Source organism: Rhopilema esculentum, chromosome 6 (assembly GCF_057945365.1).
Source record: "Rhopilema esculentum isolate cy_ngs chromosome 6, ASM5794536v1, whole genome shotgun sequence".
NCBI classification, from domain to species: domain Eukaryota; kingdom Metazoa; phylum Cnidaria; class Scyphozoa; order Rhizostomeae; family Rhizostomatidae; genus Rhopilema; species Rhopilema esculentum.
Window position 1 is genome coordinate 227,180 of NC_142820.1, and position 23,805 is coordinate 250,984.

Consider the following 23,805-nt stretch of genomic DNA (forward strand, 5'->3'; position numbering starts at 1 on the left):
AAAATAAAAAATTACTGGAAAAAATAATCACTTTTATGACTAAAAATCAAATTAATCACACACAAAATTAATTTAATCACAAATTGATTACTAGTGATTATTAATCTCGCAAAACATTTTCAAGATCGATTTGCACCTCACTTTTGAATTCCTCATCAATTAGAAAAGACGTTTTTGGAGATCTGCCAGCTTTTTATTGATGATATTAAGTCTCCGGATGAAGATCATGACATGTAACCCATGTTACTGAAAAGAATTTTTAAATATAAATTTCGGAAGGACAGACTTTCTGGATCGGTACTGTGGCTCTTCGTGAAACTAAACGTTACCAGAAATCAACAGAGCTATTGATAAGAAAACTGCCTTTTCAGAGACTGAAACGGTGAAATAGCACAGGATTCAAGAAAGATCTACGATTCCAAAGTTCCGCAGTAACGGCACTTCAAGAAGCATCTAAGGCGTATCTTGTCGTCCTTTTCGAAGATACAAACTTATATGCAATCCATGCACGTTTATGCGGGATCGGATCCGCATGGATCCAAGATGCGCTAATTTTTGTGCGCATTCTTAAAGTGAAACTTTGGCGGCAATTAGTCGACCAATGTTTACTTTGTGCTCTAGCAAAAATTTCAACGGTAGACCCGTCTCCTCACCAGTCCAAGAAAAACCTTGCGCTTTGGTCCTATATTAACCACTTCATTTATGAAAAATGCAGACATTTGATAAATATATTGGCAGATTTGATAGCTGAGGTTAAATCAAATCGAAAGATTCAATTTTGGCGCCAAGTCCAGGGATACCATATAGCAAGTACTTCGTAACGGACAGTATTCACCTTAGTTTGGATCCGTAACTGTTTGAGTCTGATCCCATCCGTTTACATGAAACCTTTTTTGGATCGGGTCCAAACGGGACTATCTTAAAAAGCGATCCCAAATGGGTACGGAACGGATAGCAGTTCCAAATTGGATCGGATCTACCAGGTCCCTTGTAAACGCAAGGTCTATCACTACATCTTTAGATATGGATCAGTTTAGATCCGATCCCGTGTAAACGGGCCTTTAGTATTCACATTTCAAAAGCATTCAAACCAAGTATTAAGCATTTTGATGAATCATTTTAATGGAAATACATAAAATTCCAAAACTTTTGAAGTTAATGTTTGGTTTTCCTATCAGAAAATCATATCTCCTTCGTATCTAATTTGACTGCCGAGACATAAATTCAATTCAAAATCTTGTGTAAGATTTCTAACAAACCCTAAAGAACAGTTGCTATTTCGATATTTGAACGTGCCATTTAGCTCTTAGCAATGAACACTGCCTAAAAGACTCCATTAAGTCACCTTAAGGTTTAAGAAATGCGAATGACATTTGAATTCCTATTATGAACATAACTCCAAAGACGAAAGAAAATCTTACAATCAAATGAGATCCTGAGAATATAGTATTTTGCTTCTTATAGTGTGCATTTCAAGGCTCTTCTTAACCGATTTTTAAAGAAATGGGAGAGAAAAATATAAAGCTATTTAATGCGCTTTCGTCGAATTTTCCCTCGACGTGCTCATTCTGTTGGAATTAGAAAGGTGTACCACTGAGATAGACAAGAAAACGCCAGATGTACGTTTTTGCTTTTCTAAATTTACTGCAGTTTTAGCGCAACTTGAACAAAAGAGAGAATCTAGAGATTTCCTACTTCTCGGCAGATGTTTGCAGTCGTAGGTCTTTATAATCAACTTCACTGGGACATGCGTGAGTCTATTATACAGACACCTGCATTAGTGCTTTTCGGTCTCGCTTCGTTGAGCATCAGGCATCAGTGTTATTCATTGTAGATTCTTTAAGGATCTTGCGAGTAAAGCTTTCAAGTGAAAAATGCGTTGTATTTTAGGATGGAGAAACTGAATATAAGTTGAATCTGTCTCCCACCCGAGCTTCGTGTGTGCCTACTTCACATTGCTTTGGCCAGGTGTTTTGGCAGCAAAGAGTTGAATTGGTTCGTTTAGTTAGTAGTTTTCATCTACTCCAAGGGCGCCGTCTGCACGAACTGAGAAGCACAAAAAGGCTAGGCCTTAATTGTGTTTTGTCATTTCTATTGTTTCAGCTATAGCAAGTGAAGTTCAAGGTGGGGTCGTTTTCAAAACTCATCGTATTTCTTAAGGATGACAGAGATCTAGTTCTCTGCTTTTGAGATTTACACCATTCTGAACTTGGGCCCTAGCATCGAATTTCGATTACCACTTGCTCTAAGAAAGAACATTAATAATATGACAGTTTGTTTGGATAGATAATCGATCATAAAGGTGCTGACCGCGTGGAGTCTTTATAGAAGATTCACACCCAAGGCGTTACGATGCGTCATGGCTCGATGAGGTGCGGCAAAAACGCAAGGTGTTTCCCATACTGGTCCATCATTGGTGTCTTATTCAATGGAAATATCGGTTTAGATTAGGACGGTCCTTTGCACACTTCGGCTGTCGACTCATAGGAATTGTTCAGAAAATTATCTTTTCTAACGTAACATGATAAAAAAAATCTGTTATAATCCTTGCCCCAAATTCTTCTTTGAAAACTGCTTTCCACAAATCATCCCTAGAATATCAATCGGTCATCAATAACCTGTCCATAAATTTAAACCATAGACACAATTAATTCGCCTTTGAAATTTTGCAAATATAAGTTCTTTTATCAGTATATTATGCTGAAATTCATGTCCATAAATTATCCCTAGATTTTGTGGACACAGCCACAAAATTTCGGAAAAGTCAACCTAATATTTATGGACAAAAAATTAAAAGCAATAGCCATTATTTTGATTCTTTATTTTTAGAGTTGAGTTGTTTTTTGTCTTTTTGATGCGTAAAAGAATTACTCGGTGCGGTAGGGTTACTTTTTTCAACATCTATAATAACAACTATAAAATCTTCAAAATCTAGGATAACTTCTATTGATGATTCATGTCCATGCTGAAAAGGCTTTCTTGGTCACTTATTGTAGAAGAAAATCTGGAACAACTGTCTAAACCACTAATGCTTTCACACACCTTTAAAATAGCCTCAGCAGCAAAATGGCATTTTTCGATAATACTCACACCAGAAAGGTGCTTATTTGTACACAAAAACGTTATTGCTACATGATCTCGAAAGTCTGTGAAAGTTTTTAGACGCTTTCAGGAAACCATAAGCTAAAAACAGGTCCAATCTTTCATTCGTCAAACTTGCTTATCAACGGATGCTTCCTTACATCTTCTTACAGATAATGTTTTTAAAAAAAACCGCTTCTTGCAGACACAGCTTTTTGTAGACACTGCTTCTTGCAGCCCTTGCTTCTTGCAAACACTGCTTACTAGAGACACTTCTTTTTACAGAACTTGCTTTTTGTAGACGACACTGCTTCTTGCAGACCTTGCTTCTTGCAGATACAGCTTTTTGTAGACACTGCTTCTTGCAGCCCTTGCTTCTTGCAGACGCAGAACTTGCTTTTTGTAGACGACACTGCTTCTTGCAGACCTTGCTTCTTGCAGACCTTGCTTCTTACAGACCTTGCTTTTTGTAGACACTGCTTCTTGCAGACCTTGCTTCTCATAGACACTGTTTCTTGCAGCCCTTGCTTCTCATAGACACTGCTTCTTATAGACCTTGCTTCCTACAGACACTGCTTCTTGCAAACACTGCTTACTGGAGACACTGCTTCTTACAGACCTTGCTTTTTGTAGACGACACTGCTTCTTGCAGACCTTGCTTCTTGTATACACTGCTTCTTGCAGACACAATTTCTTGCAGACCTTGCTTCTTACAGACCTTGCTTCTCATAGACACAATTTCTTGCAGACCTTATTTCTTGCAGACACTGCTACTTGCAGACATTATTTTTTTCATTTCAAACGTAACATACAGCCATGATGTTATTTTTCATTGCTCTAATATCATTGTAAAATAAGTTGCTATTAAAAAAGCCTTCAATTCCCTGTAGGTTGGTCATAATACAATGTTTTATAATACATCCAGCCTCTTGAACATGAAATTTGTCTTTTCATATCGGGAGCCAAGTCGATGCTATAATTACTTAAAAACATCGACTAGCCACTTATAAATCTTTGAGCAGTTGGTTTATGGCCAACTATATGAATATGTGAACAAATATAAACACTTTTTAAGACCTTACTGAAAGCGCAAGTTGGAATGCATGAAGGCATAGCCTTGAAGCACTAAACTATGGTTATAAATATAATCAAGACTAGGGGCAGAGAGACCGGTCGGGCTACAAGAGGACCTAGGCTCTACATGTTTGTAGTCCTTAGTGGCGAAGTTATCTGCATGAGGCCCAACATACTCATGCATGAGGCCCATCAGATGTAAAGATTCGTTATATCATTAAATATTATTATCATCATAGACTCGAGCGATAGTCATCGGATCTTGATCTAATCTTCAAACAAATATTGAAATTACTTTGGATTCTTTTATATTTGTGGTTGTTTATTTCTTTTTGAAAGAATTTGACAGCATAAAGTATCTCAGAAGCTATGTTAACTAGCAGATTTGTCATGTCATCTCAATTCTGTCAGTTCGAGAAATGCTAATACTGACTTACTAGTACCTTTTATGAAAAATTTCATTTTACCTTCCGTGGAGGGAAAATCTATGTTGATCTTAAAGAGAAGACCTAACAAGATCCATCTTTGTCTTTTTATAAAGAACATTTAAATTTATTTCTTTAGGAGATTTGAATAAATTATTGATTGTAATTAGTAAAATAATTAATGATTGCAATGTAAATATTATATTGACAAACTTTTGGTAATGTTATTGATTTCAAGATTGTTTAGAATGAATAGTTTCATTATGAAATTGAAATAGCAAAAGTTTCTACATTTTACGGCCACTACTGTTGAACTGCTACCCACTACAGCATTCCCTATCCCAAGGAACAGTAAACAAGCTACAGTATATACAAAATAGATCAGCCAGTATTGTCAACCCAAGAGCAAAGACAATGTTACGGGACAGCATTGAAAAAAACACGAAACACAATGGTGGCCATTGACGTTTATAAATCATTACATAATCTACTACCCGAAGACTTAAATGGTTACTTCAAATAACGTGAACATGAAGTAAACACAAGAGGTAATAGATCTTGTGTTGTTTTACCGACAAAGAGGACTGAAGCTGGAAAAAAATCGTTTGCATATCAGGGAGCCTGCATCTTCAACCAACTCGAAAAAACAACCCGTGACGAAATATCAATCTTGCTTTTCAAAATAAAACTAAAACTGTCGAAGTTTTTGGAGATGTCCTAAAAGAAAAGCATTTGAACCTAATGAATTCTTATTCCTCAACTGTACATCAAACTATCTTAACTTTATTAATTTAATATCTTATTATACTTTATACTTCAATTTTAACTACAATGATTGTCAAAAGGAAAACAGGTCCTTGAATGATAACAGATAGTCTATGTCTAAACAAGTCAACCTGTAAAAATATTAGTTATTATTGCTATTATTATCATCATTATTATTATTATCATTATTTTCTCAGTCAGTGAGTATGCATCACTGGGATACAACCTGGTGCAGTGTATTTTCCGATCGCTCGACGGACCTGTATATAACGTATTGCAAGGCAAAAGAGATAAATTGGATTTCAAGAAAGCTGCAAATACAGACTTTTTTGAAATGTTATAGAAGTATGCTATTTCCTTCAAAATATTGTCGATGATTTTCTAAAATTTGTTTCCTTGTTTCCTTGCTTTCTTGATTGTTTGCTTGCTTGCCAATTTGCTTGCTTGCCAATTTGCTTGCTTGGCTTTGTGCTTGCTTGTATGCGTGTTTTCTTGCTCACTTGCTTGCTGGATTACGTGCTTGATTTGTCGCTTGCATGTTTGCTTGCATTTTATCTCATGTATATGCTAGCCTACATGCCTGCTAGCTTGTTTGGTTGCTCGCTCATGTGCTTGCTTACTTGTTGAAGAAGACTAACAAGTCATGTAAGAATGACCTTTTGTCGAACTTAATAGAAGAGACTTCTGTTGCTTGTAATATATGATGGAAATACAAGCTGTTCAAGCTTTTTCTTTATGATGTTGTTTTCATATTCATGACAAATTATATTCTGCCAGACAGTAGTTCTCTCCACAAAATTTCTAAACAAGCCCTTTGTTTAAATGAAACTACCTGACCTGTTGTAACTGGGTATAAACCTGTTTTCTACTTACAGTATAGTGGCTTGGGTTCGCTTTGTCAAATGCTAAAGAGAAGATGAAAAAGATAGTCGAAATGTTTACAAGAACTATAAGACAATAACATATTTTCTACCAAACCAACTAAGGACGAAACACATTTCTTTGTGCCCGTGATGCTGTTATGAAGACAGGTGGAGCGCTTGCGCCTTAAAGACTATGAGCGAGTAAGAATACCTTATGATATATATTTTGAGGAGCTCTTAGATGGTGCGAAATCGATCTAATGCCAACTGTTGGTTTTTTTGATAGTAGTATTTTAAGGTGACACTTGGTGATGACATGAAGATCCATTTGGTTTTTTTATCATAATGTAAATGCTACAGTCTGTATCGAGTTTCTCACTTTTTTCATTACATACAAAGGAGCAAATGAATTGACAATCTTCTTTAGTGAAAAACAGGGAATTAATGACTCGTCCTTTTTAATTCTAACTAGAAGATGTATAGCAACAAACAGCTTGGAAAACAATGGTAAAGAAAGCTTTGCAATATTAACACCCTTAAAAATCGAACATTTATCTAGCTTTCATATGCAGCAAATCAAGTCCTAAAGATCGAGCCTTGCTATGTGGCAATGTGATAGGTATTAAGCTTTTATCACATTTATTTTCTTTGCCAAAAACTGATATCTTATGGTGTAACAAAAAGACCTTATGTGATTCCTTCCATTTGATTTGAATTGCTCTTTGTGCAAGGGCAAATCTCTGCTTAGCCTTTGTACCTTTTCTTTTTTCTTCTTGTTTAATTCATACACGCATGTGTTTGTTTATCAATATTTATTTATTTGTCTATTAAAAATATTTATTTTGCTTTAAGTATCAACTTTGCTATTAAAAAGATTTTTTCATATTCAGATTTATAGCACATGTAGCATAAGCCACACCAAAGGGTTTGCCAACTGAATCATTTACTGGGTTGCTTTGAGGTCGAACTTTAAGAAAGGATCTACAAAGCAAGCGCTTCTATAGAGCAATTTCCTCCCTATTCAAGAGCTTGCTTTGCTCCGTTTTGTATTTGTTTCTACCTAGCAACTGCTGGTAGTTTGAAGACACGCCCTGGTCTATCGAGCTATGCCTATCGAGCATTGTTCTCTTCATTCTACTTGATGTGACTGCATCTCATGATTCCTACGCATGGAATTTCAGAGAGCTAGCTACACTAAGAGTAAGTTTGGTCATGTCAGGGACTAGAACCCAAGACTTTTCGATCTTTAGTCCACGATCATCGGCGAAAGATTTTGAACTGAAAATGAAACCAGGATCCTAAAATTATATTTGGAAACAGTTTTTCATGCTATTCTTTCAGTCAATAAACACTGCTTTCTTACTCTACCCTAATTTGAAATGCCGCTGGAGCCCAGGCCTAAATACTAAGACCGTTGCTGGCAATTTTGCTGTAGAAAATTTCTGTGAAAGGAATGGGATCTTGTGATTAATGCATAAGATTCTAAGCATTTGGCCTTGGGTTTACTTTCGGCGTGAAGCCTTTAGTCTACCCTTTTTAGTAAAATGTAGATATACATCAAAATGAGTTACTCATGAATTATCGTAATTACTCTATTCTAACTTTATTTCATATTAGATTCGGAATCAGTTTCATATTAGCAAGCACGAGGAAGATTTTAAGAACAGCATATACGCAACTAACATAAGATGAAAGAAAACAGATTTCCTATTAGATGAAAGAAAACAGATTTCCTATTAGATGAAAGAAAACAGATTTCCTATTAGATGTAAGAAAACAGATTTCACTAAATTTTTTTAACATATATCATCACAATTTTTACCGTCTTGTGCTCAGTAGTTATAATATATGTTGATCGATGCTCCCTCCTCAGAACTCGTTACTTGGAAACAAAAACTCGTTACTTGTGTTTATATTCTCAAAGCTATTATTTGCAAATCATTCACTTTCAATTTTCCAAAATGATTCGAAATCTACACGTCCTAGAAGTCTCTTTTTCTGGACTAGATATTTCAGTCCTTTTTTATCTTTGCTAACTCAATTTTCACAATCAATGCTCGTCTGGAAATTTTTGTGATTTGTCTATCAATTCTCTTTTATTTGAAATCTTAATTTTTGGCTGAATGGCCTCGCACCTCCCCCCCTCTCCCCCCATGCTATCGCAAACTCTCTTCTTTACACTAAATCCTCTCAGTTCTGAATAAATTGACAGTGGATGAGTTTTTCATAATTTTTCTCCAGCTGATGTATATTATAGTCACGTAAATCAATTAGATCGCTTCAGTTGAAGCACCAGAAATGCCAGATAGCCAATTAAAGCGCGAAGAAACTTGATTAAAATTCAGCTTTATGATTGGTTTAATTCGAATTCGAGCAAGCAAGAGCACTGCAACTATATATCACTCTGGAATGGGCTTTGAAAAGAAATTTTCAACAAATTGTAGAAGGTTTCGAAAGAAAGAAGGTGAATTAGTAATAAACGTTGTTGCATCGTACTTTAATTATTTTAAGTATTTCTAAACGTTGTTGCATCGTACTTTAACAAACGCATGATCAAAATAATGCTTTTCTGAAAAAATAAATTTATGTCGTTGATTGGTCTACAGATTAACAGTTATTGTTGTCTAGGTCATACTCCTCAAGTCGCCTAATGTTTTCTAAAAAACTAAACATGGCCTAATGTTTTCTACTGCCGCGAGGTATCAGGATACGGTGATGTGACTTTGTCAACGGCTCAGCAGATACAGAACAAGGCAACCATTGAATGGGTGAATTGAACAATGCCGTTTAAATTCTTTTCACATCCCAGTTGTCTCATATAGGGTTTTCAAATCTGGAGCTCAAATTTTGGATGACTAAAAGTTGATCAATGTTAATTCTTTTAGCAGGGCTGATAGCTGAACCATTTTATGCTATCTCCAAAGCAAAAGACCATAGGGCGGTAAACTGGTTAAGGTGATTCTAGGAGCATGGCCCATAACCCCTTTATCTTTTGCTCCAGTGAAAATTTTTGCTAGATTTGCCCCTGTAGCCTTTCCTTTATTACATTGAATACCGTTTCTTCTGATAACTGCCAAAAACAGAAATTTATTGTAAGAAATTGGTGCAGGTATTCTTTATGGTTTTCTCACCCTCGTAAAAGTGGCCTTCAGTTTCAAGCTATTTATTGATATTGCAGAAAGTAGTAACAGCTATATAAGAATGCAGGTAGGTGAAGTCAACGGGATAATGACAGAGGTAGCTCTTTGTCTAGCACCATTGCTAAAGCATTCAATCGAGTTCAGCTTTCAAAAGCTGATCTAGCAAGTGATATTAACCCGTTGACTGGGCCTTAAAGTTAAAAACCCCGTCATCATTACCGGATTGTCATACTGTAAAATGCTCGATGACAGAATCGAAGGCGATTTTGGAATATAGAATCTGTTGCTTGACGATTGCATTTAGCGTGAAACTCGGGGCGGCAACTTAGAACCATCCTGTTCTATATACCAAAAGCCTTTACACCGGATTGCGATTTAACTACCCGGATAAAGCTACATTTGATTTTCGGATGCAGTTACATTAATTCCCCGGAGCAGCTACATCTGATTTTTCGGAGCAAAAACGAAAAAACTGTCGACTTGCTTTCATTAGCAACTCAATAAGCATGTAACTAGATGATTTAATAATAACAAAATAAAAAGCCAATGAAATTAGACAAGCTGATGAAGACAATAAAGAAATAAAAGAAGCCCTAAATATCCCTTGCTATGTTACCATCCTCTATGCAAAAAATCAACAAGGCAATTTGATACTTAAAATTTTAAAAGTTAAACCGTTTTCCTCTGTAATAAGTGTCCACGCTGCTGCCTCTTGAAAAAGTGCCCAGAAACAGTTTAGCGAAGTTAGATTTAGTCACCGTGGGTAGTTTTTCGAAATGAGAAGTAATGTATCAAAGAAAAATTGTGACTCGTTTCAGAGTGTGACGAAGCAAATAGTAACCCGATTCAAATCGAAGAGTGACTTTTTTGGAATGAAGTTGCTGAAAATATTGTCTGATTGCAAAAAATAATGCTTATATTGATTGCAAAAAATAATGCTTATATTGTAAATTTGTTTTATCTCGGAAAATATACCATTTGTAAAGTTCCCTAATCATCCTGAATTTTAGTAGAGGTAATCAGAGAAGTTCGTAACTTCAATTCGAATGTTTATTTTTCAATCTAAGCATAATCTCAATTTAATATAACCTGTACTTTTCTAGATGGAATTGGCGCACCACAAGATAAAAGAATTTTCCAAGCTGGGACACTAAGCTATTTGCTTATAACATAATTTTTACCACTTGTAAGCAAGGCCAGCTAGAAATGTGTCTTGACGTCTTGTTTGGCTTTTAGTATGCTACCTGAAATAGAACTTTACGAGACTTAAACGTTTCTAAGAAAACATTTCATTGAAATTTTCCAAATGATATTCCATGCTTTTCATTGATCAGGTATGCGACTGCAAAAAAGTAATGTTCACATAGAATATTAATTATTTATGTTAAATCGATTGTAAAACGGTAAAAATTTAATAATTTAGTCCTGTTTAATTTTTAAATAATCTCGCTTGCATTATAAAACGTTTAGTGAATCTGTAGGAATATTTTTATTTTCATTATTTAAGTTGAAAGAGGAGGATAAAAGCATTTTGAATGGTCTCGTTGAGCTTTAAATTCCATAAAATGTTTTAAATGCCCGTTAAAAATTGGAACTTTTTTCCGTTAGAGTCTCTTAACAAGCTGCTTTAAAAGAATTTTTGACAAATTGCATAAATTTGAGTTTTACATAAATCAATAATTCTTGAAATTACAATGCAATCTGAAAAACATGCCTTAGAAAAATCAGTTAGTTAGAAAAATCTTTTCATCTTAAATGTGACCATTTAAGAATTTCTGTGAAATTTTTGCAGCAAATCTTTGGAATCAAACAGTTTTAGTGATGAATCGCCCCTCAAGTTTGCACCAAAGGAACCGTTTTAATCGTGCTTACTGCAAGTCACTTAGACTATCTTGCTTGGAAGATAAACGGCTAACTCAGAATCTACGTAGCAGTGAGAATAATAGTTAGCATGTATAATATCCATTGCCCGAGAACCGATCTAATGATATAATATTGTCAATGAAAGACCTTTGAACATGTTAACAGGAACCATAATGGTAACATCTTAAAGTCTAAGTGAATAAGGATGTAAACAAGGATATCCTGCTGCTTATTTCGCCTCTAAAAGTGAAACAATTTCCTTTATTGCTTGAAAATATTTAAAGAATGAGAATCAGAAGTTGACTAAAGAAGAGTAGCAGAGTTGAGTTAACAATCATTTATCATTCAAAAAGGAATCTAAACATGATGTGCGAACGGAATCCCGTTAATGGCTACAGGTTATTATACAAAATTCTATGAAAGTAAGAGTTTCTGTACTCTTCATCTACATTTATCTACCAAAACACGTATATTATTTAAAGAAATGGGAGAGATACTAGAGTGTCAGCTCCATTAATTCTGAATACAAATCTAAACTTGAAAAGGGCCAAAAAAGTAACAGTGGCCTCTTTGCTATTGTTTTCTGGGAAGATTTGCAACGAAGCTACGAGAGAGAGTCGGGTAGAAACACGCATCCTTAACAATTATTGAGTTGTGTCTATTTCGCATACAAGTTGACCCATTAATTAAGCGTACATTTAGAAAACATGTCATTTAAAGGTTTTATTTTCAGTAGTTGCTTCAAAAATGAATTAGAAATTCACTAAAGACTTGTTCAAGCATAAATTCAAATAGGAGGCGAATCCTTTAATTTTTTACATTAATATGTAGCCTACTGCGGTAATAAAGAAATTATTTATTAATTCGAAACTTCCAAATTAATTTACAATTAAGAGGAATACATTTATTTCATTGCAATAAAAGATTTATAGTGAAATGAGGTGGATTTAAGTACGTGAACACGCGACGGTGAACTTGTCTCAAATATCTCGTGTGTTTTGTCAGGTACATTAAAGGCAACCTTGCTGGCGAGATATCTCAACAGGTACTGGCCATCAGTTGGCCTTTTGAAGCGTTTAACGACACCAACTAGCTGAAACTTAATGAAAAAGACTCATATAGCAAAATAAGCCCTTACTGGTGATTCGAAAGAGGAATTGTGTGAAGCACTATTCTCGATTCATAATCAATTGAAGGATAGAGGCTTCGAATAAACATCCAAGTTGAATGCGGACAGGTGCTTCGAGCACGCGTCTTGTGTTTCGTTGTTCTCCATCAATGCGACTGCTTGCAATTTTTATACCGAAATAACCAACTTACAAAATTAGTAAGGCCTAATATCTTACACAGAGACGATCTGTAAACTTGTCTAGAATCCTTGTACATTATTGATTAATGAAGAGTTTGACAGACCGCTGATCCTAACGGAAGTTATACTTTATGCACACGCAAGGAAATATGAAAGACGTTGCTTGAACAAAAGCTCGTTAGAATCATTTGGTAGCTAGATCTTAAAGCATTTAATACCAAAAAGCATTTAATACCAAAAAGCATTTAATACCAAATCTTCGTCCTTAACATAAAGATATTCCTTTGGGGAAGTTTCATTTGCTACAAACGATGAAATCCCCAATGAATATGGCTTATAGCTTACTCGTTGTTATTGCCTAAATCAAGAACAGAAGCGATCTTGAAACCTATAGCTCAATTAACTTGCTTGCCTTCTCTCATTGTTCTGGCTTTGTTGGGACTTCATATTATTACAACTTTCTAAAAATGATAGCTACACAACTGCCTATACAATCTTTTTTAAATCTCTCCCTTCTAATACAGAAGGGTTTATTTACAATTGTCTTGTTAAAAAGATTTAAGCTTATGTATATTTTTAATACTCACGACCCAGCAATTCATATTTTGTAATTCACTTTCTTTATAACTTCTTACCTCAGCCAAGGTGTGCTATTACGAAATCGATTGAAAAGGTTAATGCCAGATTAATGCACTGAAAATTTCATCCTTTTTTTCTTCTGTCTTTGGTTGCAAAACCAAACACGAACTACATTTTTTGAAAGGTCCAGTTTTTCAGCTATAGCTGCAATTTTATCACTCGATGGTCTTGGTTGCATGGCAAAGTAAGCCTCGAGAGAGCGTTTTTCGGCGGCACCAATAGATGTCCGTTTACGTTTTTTGTCTTGGTTAGGCAGGAAAGCACTTTCGTTTGACTTCATCCTATGTGCCTTCTCTGCCTCGTCAAGCCACGCTTGCAAAACAGGTTTAAGGGCCATCATATTATTGTGGCTTAAAGTAAGTGATTCGAATCGGCATATTGTTGACTGACTCAAGGATCCAACTCCTGGCAACTTCAAATGCGCTAAGGCTGCTCCTACATCAGCTTGTGTAACGCCTAACTTTATACGCCGCTGTTTGAACCTTTCTGCGAACCACTCTAACTCTCTTGGTGTACATTCAACATCCTGTGCTGCTGCTAGATTCAGTGAATTGATAGTTGCTTGAAAACTGGCTGTGTTGAACGTAGAAGAAATCGCTGAGAATGAACTTGATGTTGAAGGTGACAAAATATGACTCGTTCCAATATGGTTTTGTCCAACTGATGAAGTTGAAGGTGAAGGGTTTTCATACCCATTTTCAGAAACTGACGGTTGCAGTGAAGCGGATATTTGGTCCAAAATATCATGAGGATCGTACTGAGTAGGGTCAGGGTTTGTAGCATGTAAGCTGTGCAGTCCAAATGCAGTATGCATCTTGGATCCGCTTGGTTTCGGAAGATATTTTGACATACTTTCTACCTGAGGCACGGAGCCTAATAGATGTGCATCTTCAAGGCCATCGAACATATTGGATGTCTAGAGAATAAGAAGCACACCTATGTTAACTTTTTCAGAATTTGTTATTAAAACGCAGAATTGAAATTGCAGGGCCTACACAGGTCACGACGGAGCTTGTAGATGATAGCTAAAGGGCTCATTATTCATACATATTTCTTGCTTCAATCAAACAACTTTTTTGCAAAGCCGTACCTTAGGCCGAGCTAAATGTGCTTCTATCATTCAAAGAATTTGATATTGCAAGAAAACATTGAATCAAAAGTTTTACAAGCAAGAATCTCTAGTAGCTTGACCTGCATCTGACATCCAGCGACTTTAACAACAAGAAATTCCAATGTGCATAACTCTTAAATGTTTTATGATGTTGTCTATAGACTCACAAAGGTCTTGTTTATATATCATTAACATGTTGCAGGGCTCTCGTGTATTGATTAAAAACTTGAGATATCTTTAATGGGAATATTGAAGGTTTTCTTTCAAGGCGACAACTTGAAGTCATCAATATCGTTTCACATGCTACGTCAGGACCTGCCTGGCTTCGCTTTTCGCCGGTTTAAGCTCAAAAGAGCGTTAAATTTTTAATACAAATCAAGATTAATATAAAATATTTAGAGCAAAATATCAAATTCCGAATACTATGTTTTCAAATATGCAATTTTTCAACGACTTTAAGTTGCTATTCGGGACTATTATGACTATTAACAGAATCAATGTACATAAGACGAATTCAACAACCATCCGAAAATCAGCGGTTGTAGTTGAAACATCAAAATTCATAGAAAACTGAACTTGAAATCATTAGGATACTTACAAGACTCGATCTTGATGTCTGGAAGGCGAACTATAAAGAAGAAACGAGAGGCACATGTTAGAAGAAACAAAACACATGTCGATAAGGAATCGCGCATATTGGAATAATCAGTTGTATTGTTGTTTTCTCAACCTGTTCGAACAATGAAGACATATGCTCGAAGACAAAATGAACGGCGTTCGACTTGCAAAGTTATTCAGCTGTCTTGAACAAACTATTGCAGAAAATACACAAGAGAAGGTTTACCTGAGGGCCAAGTGATGCTGAGTGCGAAATTCCGTTAGAATGTAGCGAAGGAGGTCTAGAAGGAATTACCCCGCCAAGGGCCTTTGAGAAAACGCTATCCCTCCCAATTCCATCACTGAAACTCTGCGACATAATAAATGAGATTGTCCTCGATCGTAGTGTGTATTTTGTCCTTCTTGATTGCGCTGTAGTTTCTTCGGCCAATAATCTATGTATGCTTACAGAGGTTTTCTAAATGCCACAGCGTTGCATAGATGTAGGCCAGAACGTGAAAGAGAACCCAGCCTTGTTCTTATTAACATTGTGTTAACATACGCTCCTATGGGACCACCTGCATCTCGTTCCCACAGTATATCAGTGAAACGCTGGAGAGATTGGGCAAGAGACAAGTACGCATGCGCCTTGCGACAGGTGCTGCAGGTTGTTTTGTTTCTATGTGTATTGTGGGCGTCAATAGGCTGCGCTGTTCCGCTCTGTGCTTGACCGCCTTAACGGCCTGCGGGTCATTCTGCGTGAATCATGACGCTCTTTTTCTTCGCAGCTGTTTGAAAGCCGCTGGACGAATTTTCATAGTAACTGAATTGCCAAACAGCTCAAATTTGCATTACGGTGCTAAAGTGCGTCATCTGCTGCTAAGAGGCACTAAAAATGTATGAAAGATAATCATTTAAAAGCCATTTTCTTTAGATAAGTGGTTTCATATTCTAAGGTGTGGGATGGGCAGACCCTCACACCCGATGTTTAAGATTTTTCCTCTGCTATAAATTTTGCCATGTGCTATACTTTAGTCGCTATACTTTAGTCTCCATTACCAATTAGGGATAAGCCCGCTTTTTCATTAAGTATTTGCATTTGTTAAGGAACTGCAAACAATCCTTGGATATGCAAAAAAACGTACTGATTCGAACCTTCGTACTTCAATCGCTTTGCGAAGAATTATTTCAATTTCACTTCTGTTTGTGAATCTTGAGCCCAATATATTTGAAAATTGTTTTTCTTAGATAGATTGATTAAGTGTGCCCAGAATTTGGTGTGATTGGGGTCGTGGCTCTCCAACACGACTGATTCAGGTAATGCAACAGGAGGAAGAAGCGCACTTGTCAGTCACACGAAACCAACTCAGCACTACAAGAAATTCCCGCTAGAAAGGCATATTTTTTATTCTCAAGCAAACTATAGCTTTCTTTAAAATCGACTGAGCCATTTGAAAATTTGCTTTGTGTCTGTTTCTGGTGTCATTCGTGAGTAGTTCTCTGATTACAAGAGAAAAAACATCATTTGGATGGCTACCAAATGAATTTCTTAAACGGATATTTTGAAGAAACCTTTAAAACTGTGCGTTTTTTGTGACGCAGATCTTGTGACATTATGAAGTGGACGGGTCAAGAATCGTAAAGCCAAAAATTGAATATGACGTTATAGTCAGCCTAATCAGCCGAGCATAGTCCTAACACCATTGGCCAGTATTCAAAGAACTAAAACGGTATTGCCTTTTTGCCCTCTTTTCAAGGAACAAAAGAACTGGATTGCTTTGCTAGATAACTATTCGTTTCCGCTATTTTGTGCTAACTTCAAAGTTTGGTACTAAAAACTTATTTGTTTACAAGATTAATGTTTAGATTATGTTATTGATATTACAGTTGCAATCCGCATGTATATTGACTTAACTAGTGGATATATATTATTTCCAAAGCTTTCATTTATGAGGTAACATATTTAGCTGCTTAAGACTGCTAAATTGTGTTTTAGATGGTAAGGTTTAATTGGAAATTCATTAAATAATTATAGCTTTTACAGAATTATTTATTCGCAGAATTCTCTCTCGATCACATTTCCTCTCATCGATAACAGCACATGGATTCTTTTCTAAATAAGTCGACAAACATTTTTCATGGCTTTTTAGCTTGATTGTGAACTTAAGTATAAAATCCCTTTGCTGGCAAAGCAAGGTTTGAATGATCTTGTTGAATAATTGGTTTCAAAATAAGATGATAAATGAAATTTTGATCCTTTTCTTTTATAACGCAATTTTCTCTTGTTCCTTTTCTAAAGATGGTAGGCTGCTGGAAACTAAGGCAGTAGCGGGATATTTTTTAAAGCTGCACGCTACCTTTTGCTTTCTTGATCAATGGAAGCAAAAATTTATAATCCAAGGGAAATAAACCGAGAAAATATATATGCAAGGCGCATTTTTGCTTTTTTTTATCGTATATCATTAATCGCCTTTTTGGATACATATTCAGTTTTTTATTTGCTTCTCTAAAAAAGCTCATTGCCAAAGAAAATTTCGTCATACTTATCTTAGCAAATTTTAATGATCAAACTTAGTAACCATTATCTTTCTGTAGTTAAAAGTGCTTTTTCTGGACTTTTTCTTTGATAATAGTAAAGTAAATTTTGGGAATCTTGAAAAAGATTAACCAATGTGATTCCACTACTCTGACAATCTTTCTTTCCTTCCAGTGCAAAGGGTTTGGAGAAAAAAGGAAGAAAAAATCATTCTATTTGCCAAAATACTGCACAGTTCATCCGTCTTTTTTTATGCAGCTTTTTAAAACTTGATTACCTAGTTTTTTAATTTTGATTTTAAATTTAAGCATAGCAATTTAGCAACATAGAGGCATAAATTTTCTAAAAGTTTCTTTTACCTTAAGTAATGTTTATATTCTGGTACCAATCGCACCTGAAGTTGTCTGCTTTAAAATCGTTAATATTCTATGTGTGTTGTGTTTACTATCTATCGTGACATTCCCCATCACCTTTCTGTTCTTTATGAGCGTACTACTACCTCTAGGGTGGAAATAGAAAAAAACAGAAATGTTTCTGGTAAATCATCAACCATTATTCTATGCTCTTCAAATACTTTTGGCATAATTAGCTAATTTGGCCAAATATTCTTTATAAGAAAAGTAAAGTCTCAGTGCCTGTCTTAAAAAAGCTCTGAAATTTTAAATACTTAAGCAGAAGCTCAAGACAGGGGACCCTTGAGCTAGGTAGAGACCTAAACATGTTGGTGACTTTTATCAGATTTAGTCTTTAAATTTATATTGTGTTTTGAGGAAAAGGAAAGAGGGAATCATGTCAAAAACCACTTCACAAGACCACCCCCCCTCCCCTCCAGCAATCCAATATCCTAGTCAAAGTGAACAATGTAACTTAAAGAAGACCATTCTATATGTAAATTTATGGCACTTTTCTTATGATTTATAAACAACAACAATCGACTAGGCACATGTTGTTGATGTTGGTGAATGGTGGACACAAGCTTGACGGGCCACAGCAGCATTAAAATGTCTGCTGTTGTTAATGCATGCCAATGAATCCGATGTAGCCTGGCGTCTTGAGTAGTTGCGTAAATCCAACAGGTACAACATAGCTATGGTCATTATTGATAGTTCTAACTGCACAACTAACAGCGGCCTTATTTCAATATGAATACTGCTGTTTTAGCATTGAAATCCAAACATTTTAAAATGCTTTTTATTATGAATGGATGCATTGAATTTCATGTCCAGCACTTCAATTAATAGAAGCAGAAAGAACCTGCTAAGATATTGGCGTTCATTTCTCTTGACTTCAAACTAGCTAAATCAGATGTAAATGTTTTCTACATAACATGAAAGGTCGTAACGCAAGAAATGTATCATATCTTAGCAGGGGAGTTTGTTTTTCAGCTGGAGCTCCAATGCTCTCTCTCTCTCTTTAGTTTGTTTCTAGGTGGTTTTCGATTTGCAGGAAAGATCTTAGGCTGGCGTTAGAAGTCATTCATCTCGATGAAATGAAAATATCACTTAAACGCGTTCATAACCAACGTTATACTTTACAGAGGCATTAAAGTTTCAATCTTTTTGTTTTAAAGAAACAATAATCGTAGCTCCCGATTTGTCGATTCTTTGTCAGACCCTATTGCTTCGTTTCCTCTGCATAGCAGCATATCAGTGGATTTTCTGACTTTAGAACGTTTTTTAGAACGTTAGAAAATTTAGAGCGCTTTTGCAATATGCCTCTTAAAGAATGCCGATGAAGGCATGGACAGCATTTGTAGTGAAATGAGATTCGTTAACTTTTCAGAGATGATACCCGCTACTACTCGGCTACAACTTTGACTTAAATGCCATTCCCGTCGATAGCCAACGATAGCATATTCAAACCAACTTAGAATCTGGTGTAGCAAATTGATGCGTATAATTTCTAAGAGTATTAAGCTGCGTATGCACAACGAGCCTCGATGTGGAGAGGAGGTGATGTGGAACCATTTTCTTATCTGTAGCCACGAGTTGAAATGCTCTTCATACTTCAAAAGATAACTTTCCTCTTCTTCAAAAAGCATTATGGAACAGGGACGCCGGAACCCATTTCGGAATAAGAAGGGGTCTAGTCAATTTGCCAGACTCTTATGTTAGAGATGCCACAATACTAACATCATACTTTTACATTTTAACCCCACATCTGAGGCGTGCCTAATATTAGGATACTGTAGCGTGTAATGTTCCATACATTTAAGAGCATTCACATTTTTTCTTCAATTCATTTAATTTTCGGTATAAATTGCTTTACATATTTTCAACTTATGTTGCTGCATCGGCAATAAAGGAATGCAGGAAAAAAAAGCTAACGATTATCCTTTCCATATTAAGCTTCCTGGCATTTGTTAGATATGTTATATCAAATGTAACGTTTTCTAAAAAAGTGTTACATTTTGATGTGCTCAAGTGTTTCCATTCCATTGTAATAGTTGCTCAAGTGTTTTACTCTATTCTATTGTAGTGTCAAAGTTTTAGATTATCTATTAAGGAAAATCACCTTTTAAAATTTGTTTTCATGTTTCGTTTGCAATCCTATCCGACACCAGACTGCTTCCTTTTCAACCTAGCCATGCTGCCACTGCTGAACTTCTGTTTGGCCAGCTTCTCTTAAATGAAAAATGATTCATTTTCAGAAAGGGGAAATATCAACAATAATACATTTGATTAGTAATTGAGATTCTACCCATGGTGACCATCATAATACTGCGGGGAAAAGGTTTAGATTCAGATGATTACAGATAGTCTCGAAAGCTTGGCGTTAGTTGGAAAAGTGCAGAAATTCTCCTTTTATGTCAAATGTCAAATGATTATCACTGAACAAATGATGCTGGACATCACTGTACCCTTTGGCCTAAGAACCTACCTTTCTTACTCCTTCTCTTCGATCTCAATTAAGCCTTTTCTAGCTGTTTCGTTTTGATTTCACACGTAGAGAAATGCTTTAATTGTATGAAAATATTAAACACTTAATCCTTCTAAGTCTTCTAAATCTCCTTTCCTAGGCATTTGCGTTTGAAAGAAATCATCCTCAATCTATTCTTTAAACATGTTTCATCAAGAGTAACAAACTATTGTCTCTAGAGACCAGCATGTTTTTTGGGATCTTCGTATCATCCAGCCAATTTCAATTCTGCACTCTATATTCCAGTCATTAGATCTCTAATATTGTTTTCTTTTTAAAGTGAACCATCTAGTGCAAATTCTTGACTATTTGTTGATTCAAAAGAGCGCACGTGCCTAGAGAATTTGCCTTGAGGTTTTGACAAACAAGGACAACCGCCATGCTACGTTTAGTTGATGCTGCTTTGTTTATGAATATGGTTTGTTAGGTTTCTGTTTAATTCTAAACAGCAGTCGTATGTTGAAATTAAGTCTTGCATTTTGTTTTGAATTTCTTATCTAAGCTGTTTCCGCGGGTCTTCTCAAAACAAAAGTAAGATCTTCTTAGGTATAACTTATATTTACAAGGATCAAACCTTCTTTATCAGAAACTAGAGCATCAAAAATATTCACTCATGCTGTCCATTTGGCAGGTATTCAAACACAATGTTTGTCAAAGCCTATTTTATTATCCGGAGTTTGAATTAAATGCCTTCAGTTGCTTTATTGTTTGGTGTAGATTAAAGAAATTGCTGTACATAAAGTCCGTTCCGAAGACAAATATAAATTGTTGAAAATTTGATATAAAAGCAATTACACTAGGCCTACAAAATCGACGCATAACGATTCTTCCTTCTATTTTTAAAGAAATATTTTCAAGTTTTCAGGAAAAGTTAATTGAACAACGCTTTCTTACTCTACTGTGAATGCAAACATAAGTTAACTAAAGTGAAATGAGGAAATGCAGCTGGCAACAATGGACGAGTGCAGCTTCTCAATTAGGCATCGGGCAGCACAAGTAACGGAGAAGGACACTGCTCACCTTATCAAATTCTACAATGAATCTTAAGAAATGCGTTCTTCTCAATAAAGCGTCTAACAGGTCTTTCTGAATGCTAATTCTGAATTGAAGTTGATTTTATATCCGAGATACCTGTTGTCGATTCATTATTGCTAATGTAAGCAAGAACTTTCTCTTAGTGCAGATAGAATATTACAAATAATTCTGAAATCACCACGTAAATGCTAGGCATGTTGACTTTGATATTTCAAACTGCAACCGAAGCAAATTCTTCTTATTATCAACATTGTTGCTAGTTATTTCTGAAAATTTTTCTTACCTGAGCCAGTTTAATGCAGGTGATGACCAGACTTAACTAACTTGAACAAGCTTTCTGAAACCGAAAGAGCAAATACCGCAATTCGAATGAAAAATAAAGCATTGAAATCATCCTGATCGTTGTTTTCGATGTTCAAGGTGAACAACAAACTTTGAGCCGTGCCCGTAACTTGTTATTTTGATAAAAGCATGTCTCTATCTACCAGAGACTGCCAGACTGATTTACTGAAACGCTAATTTTGACTTTGTTAAGTACTCAACTACGTTAAAAATGTATCAGGGATATTATTATTCAAGAATGCCTCGCATTAAATATGGACGAGCTAGTAAGAGAATCGGGCGAGTCATTTGATCTTTGTGTGCTTACATGAGTCACGAACCCGTACTAACATAACAGAATTCTGTCCACCATCTGTTCATTATATCTATAGAATTAATCTCGAAATTCAAAGGAGTTCAATAGTATGCATAATGCACTCTTTTCAACGCCATTAGGTCTGTGTAATATCGTGGTCATAGACAGACAGAGCTGCATTGCTAAGACAGAACTCGTTAAGCTTCGAAATAGAGTACTTGGATCCAAAGATTGATACTGTCCGCACAAGTTAGCTCAGAGATCTGTTTGATTCATAAAAGCTACAGTAACTTTGCCTACACTCTAAGCAATCTACTATCATATTCGTACTTAGCAATGCATTTCCTTTTTCAATGTTTGCCTCTGAGATGTCTGCTATATGAAATATCTGTTGGCTTGGCTAAAGTTTAAAATCTATCAGGAGTTCTGCCATCGATTCTCAATGCCAAGGAAGGGGTTTGTTAAGTATAAATCGATTTTTCCGATACTTTGTTCTTGTCTCAAAAGCGCTATAAACAAAACGAGAAAACTTGGTATTAAATACGAGTTGATTTTGATCTTGTTGTTAAGTAGCTACAAAACTGCACAAAGTACAATGAAGCAAATTTGGAGCACAGGTGTTTGTAATATGTGTTGCGATTTTGTGAATTTAAACAGGTTTCTTAATTGAAACTCGTAGATAAACTAGGAGGCTGAACAAGGAAGCAAGCAGTTCGTGATGGAACAGCTTGTGTCTCTGTGCAGAATTAAGCGTATAAACACAGAATATTGAATTTTAACAAAGACAAAGACAAGCTAGCGTTAGGCTTGCATACAGCAATATGCATGCGAAAGCTGCAGTAAGTTTCAGTTTAGCATATGAACGCTAAGTAGGCATTATAAGAAACAGAGGCCCTATTGCTCCTCTGGTAAAATCAAGGTAATAAGCAAACAGTATCAGTGGCAGTACAACTTATTTTGGATGCGTTGAATTAAGACCACAACGAAAGAACAAACCAGAAGTTGCACGAGAAATTGAATTGGTCACGTTGAAACCACCTGTTGCGAACCTTTGGCGCTGACTATAATAAAACGGCAGAACGGGGGATAATACTCTGTAATCAACTGTAAACCACTAGGTCGAAACGAGCGTCTGACATAATTAAGCTTTCTGCAACTTTGAATAGAAATCATCGCATGACGTTAAAACTGATTTATAAAAGATGCCAAACCACAACCAAAGGCGTTTCTATTGGATAAATTTTACAAGAGAATTTTTTCTGTATTGCTTTTGATTTATTTCATGATTTAACCTGAAAGGAAATGCAGACTTTTGGTTCAAATATCTGTTTAATGACTTTATTCAACAGAGGTTATTTGGTATTTCAGATTTGCAAGCAAGTTATATCATCTATTGAAAATCGTTGCCGAGTAACTCCAACACCATCCCAACAAAGTCAAATCGAAACCTCACAAGCCGGGCATGACGTTGTGAGCCAAGAGCTTGTCGTGTCATTGCTGGCTTTTCAATCGGCAGGCATATAGAAACGTTTCTTGGGAGCATCAAAAAATAAACCAATAGCCTACTAGCCATTATTTTTCAATCTTTATTTCATGACGAGGTTATACGGAGGAGTGGCTCAGCTTAACCTCTTAATGGTAGAGGTTACCTAAGGAATGATGTAGAGTGCAGGTGAGAGACAATGCTATGCACAGCATAGTTGAATCTTATAAGGACATTTCATTGGTCGCTTCGGCAGCTGTTAAGGATCTGGTTTTATTTAAGTGCAAGGCTAGATCAACCGTATAAAACAGCGGTAAAATTCGCCACT

The 23,805-nt window shown here is 35.8% G+C and overlaps 1 protein-coding gene across 1 annotated transcript; it reads right to left on the reverse strand.

Moving 5' to 3' along the window:
* Positions 1-11,533: 11,533 nt before the first annotated feature.
* LOC135686727 (POU domain, class 4, transcription factor 3) lies at positions 11,534-21,785 on the reverse strand. The gene is made up of 5 exons (XM_065203026.1): positions 21,641-21,785; positions 19,918-20,026; positions 15,115-15,756; positions 14,869-14,898; positions 11,534-14,075 (listed from the first exon to the last, which is right to left on the reverse strand). Exons 3-5 carry the CDS (start codon positions 15,244-15,246, stop codon positions 13,206-13,208), a joined length of 1,032 nt encoding a protein of 343 aa, XP_065059098.1. The 5' UTR covers positions 15,247-15,756; positions 19,918-20,026; positions 21,641-21,785; the 3' UTR covers positions 11,534-13,205.
* Between the last annotated feature and the right edge of the window lie 2,020 nt (positions 21,786-23,805).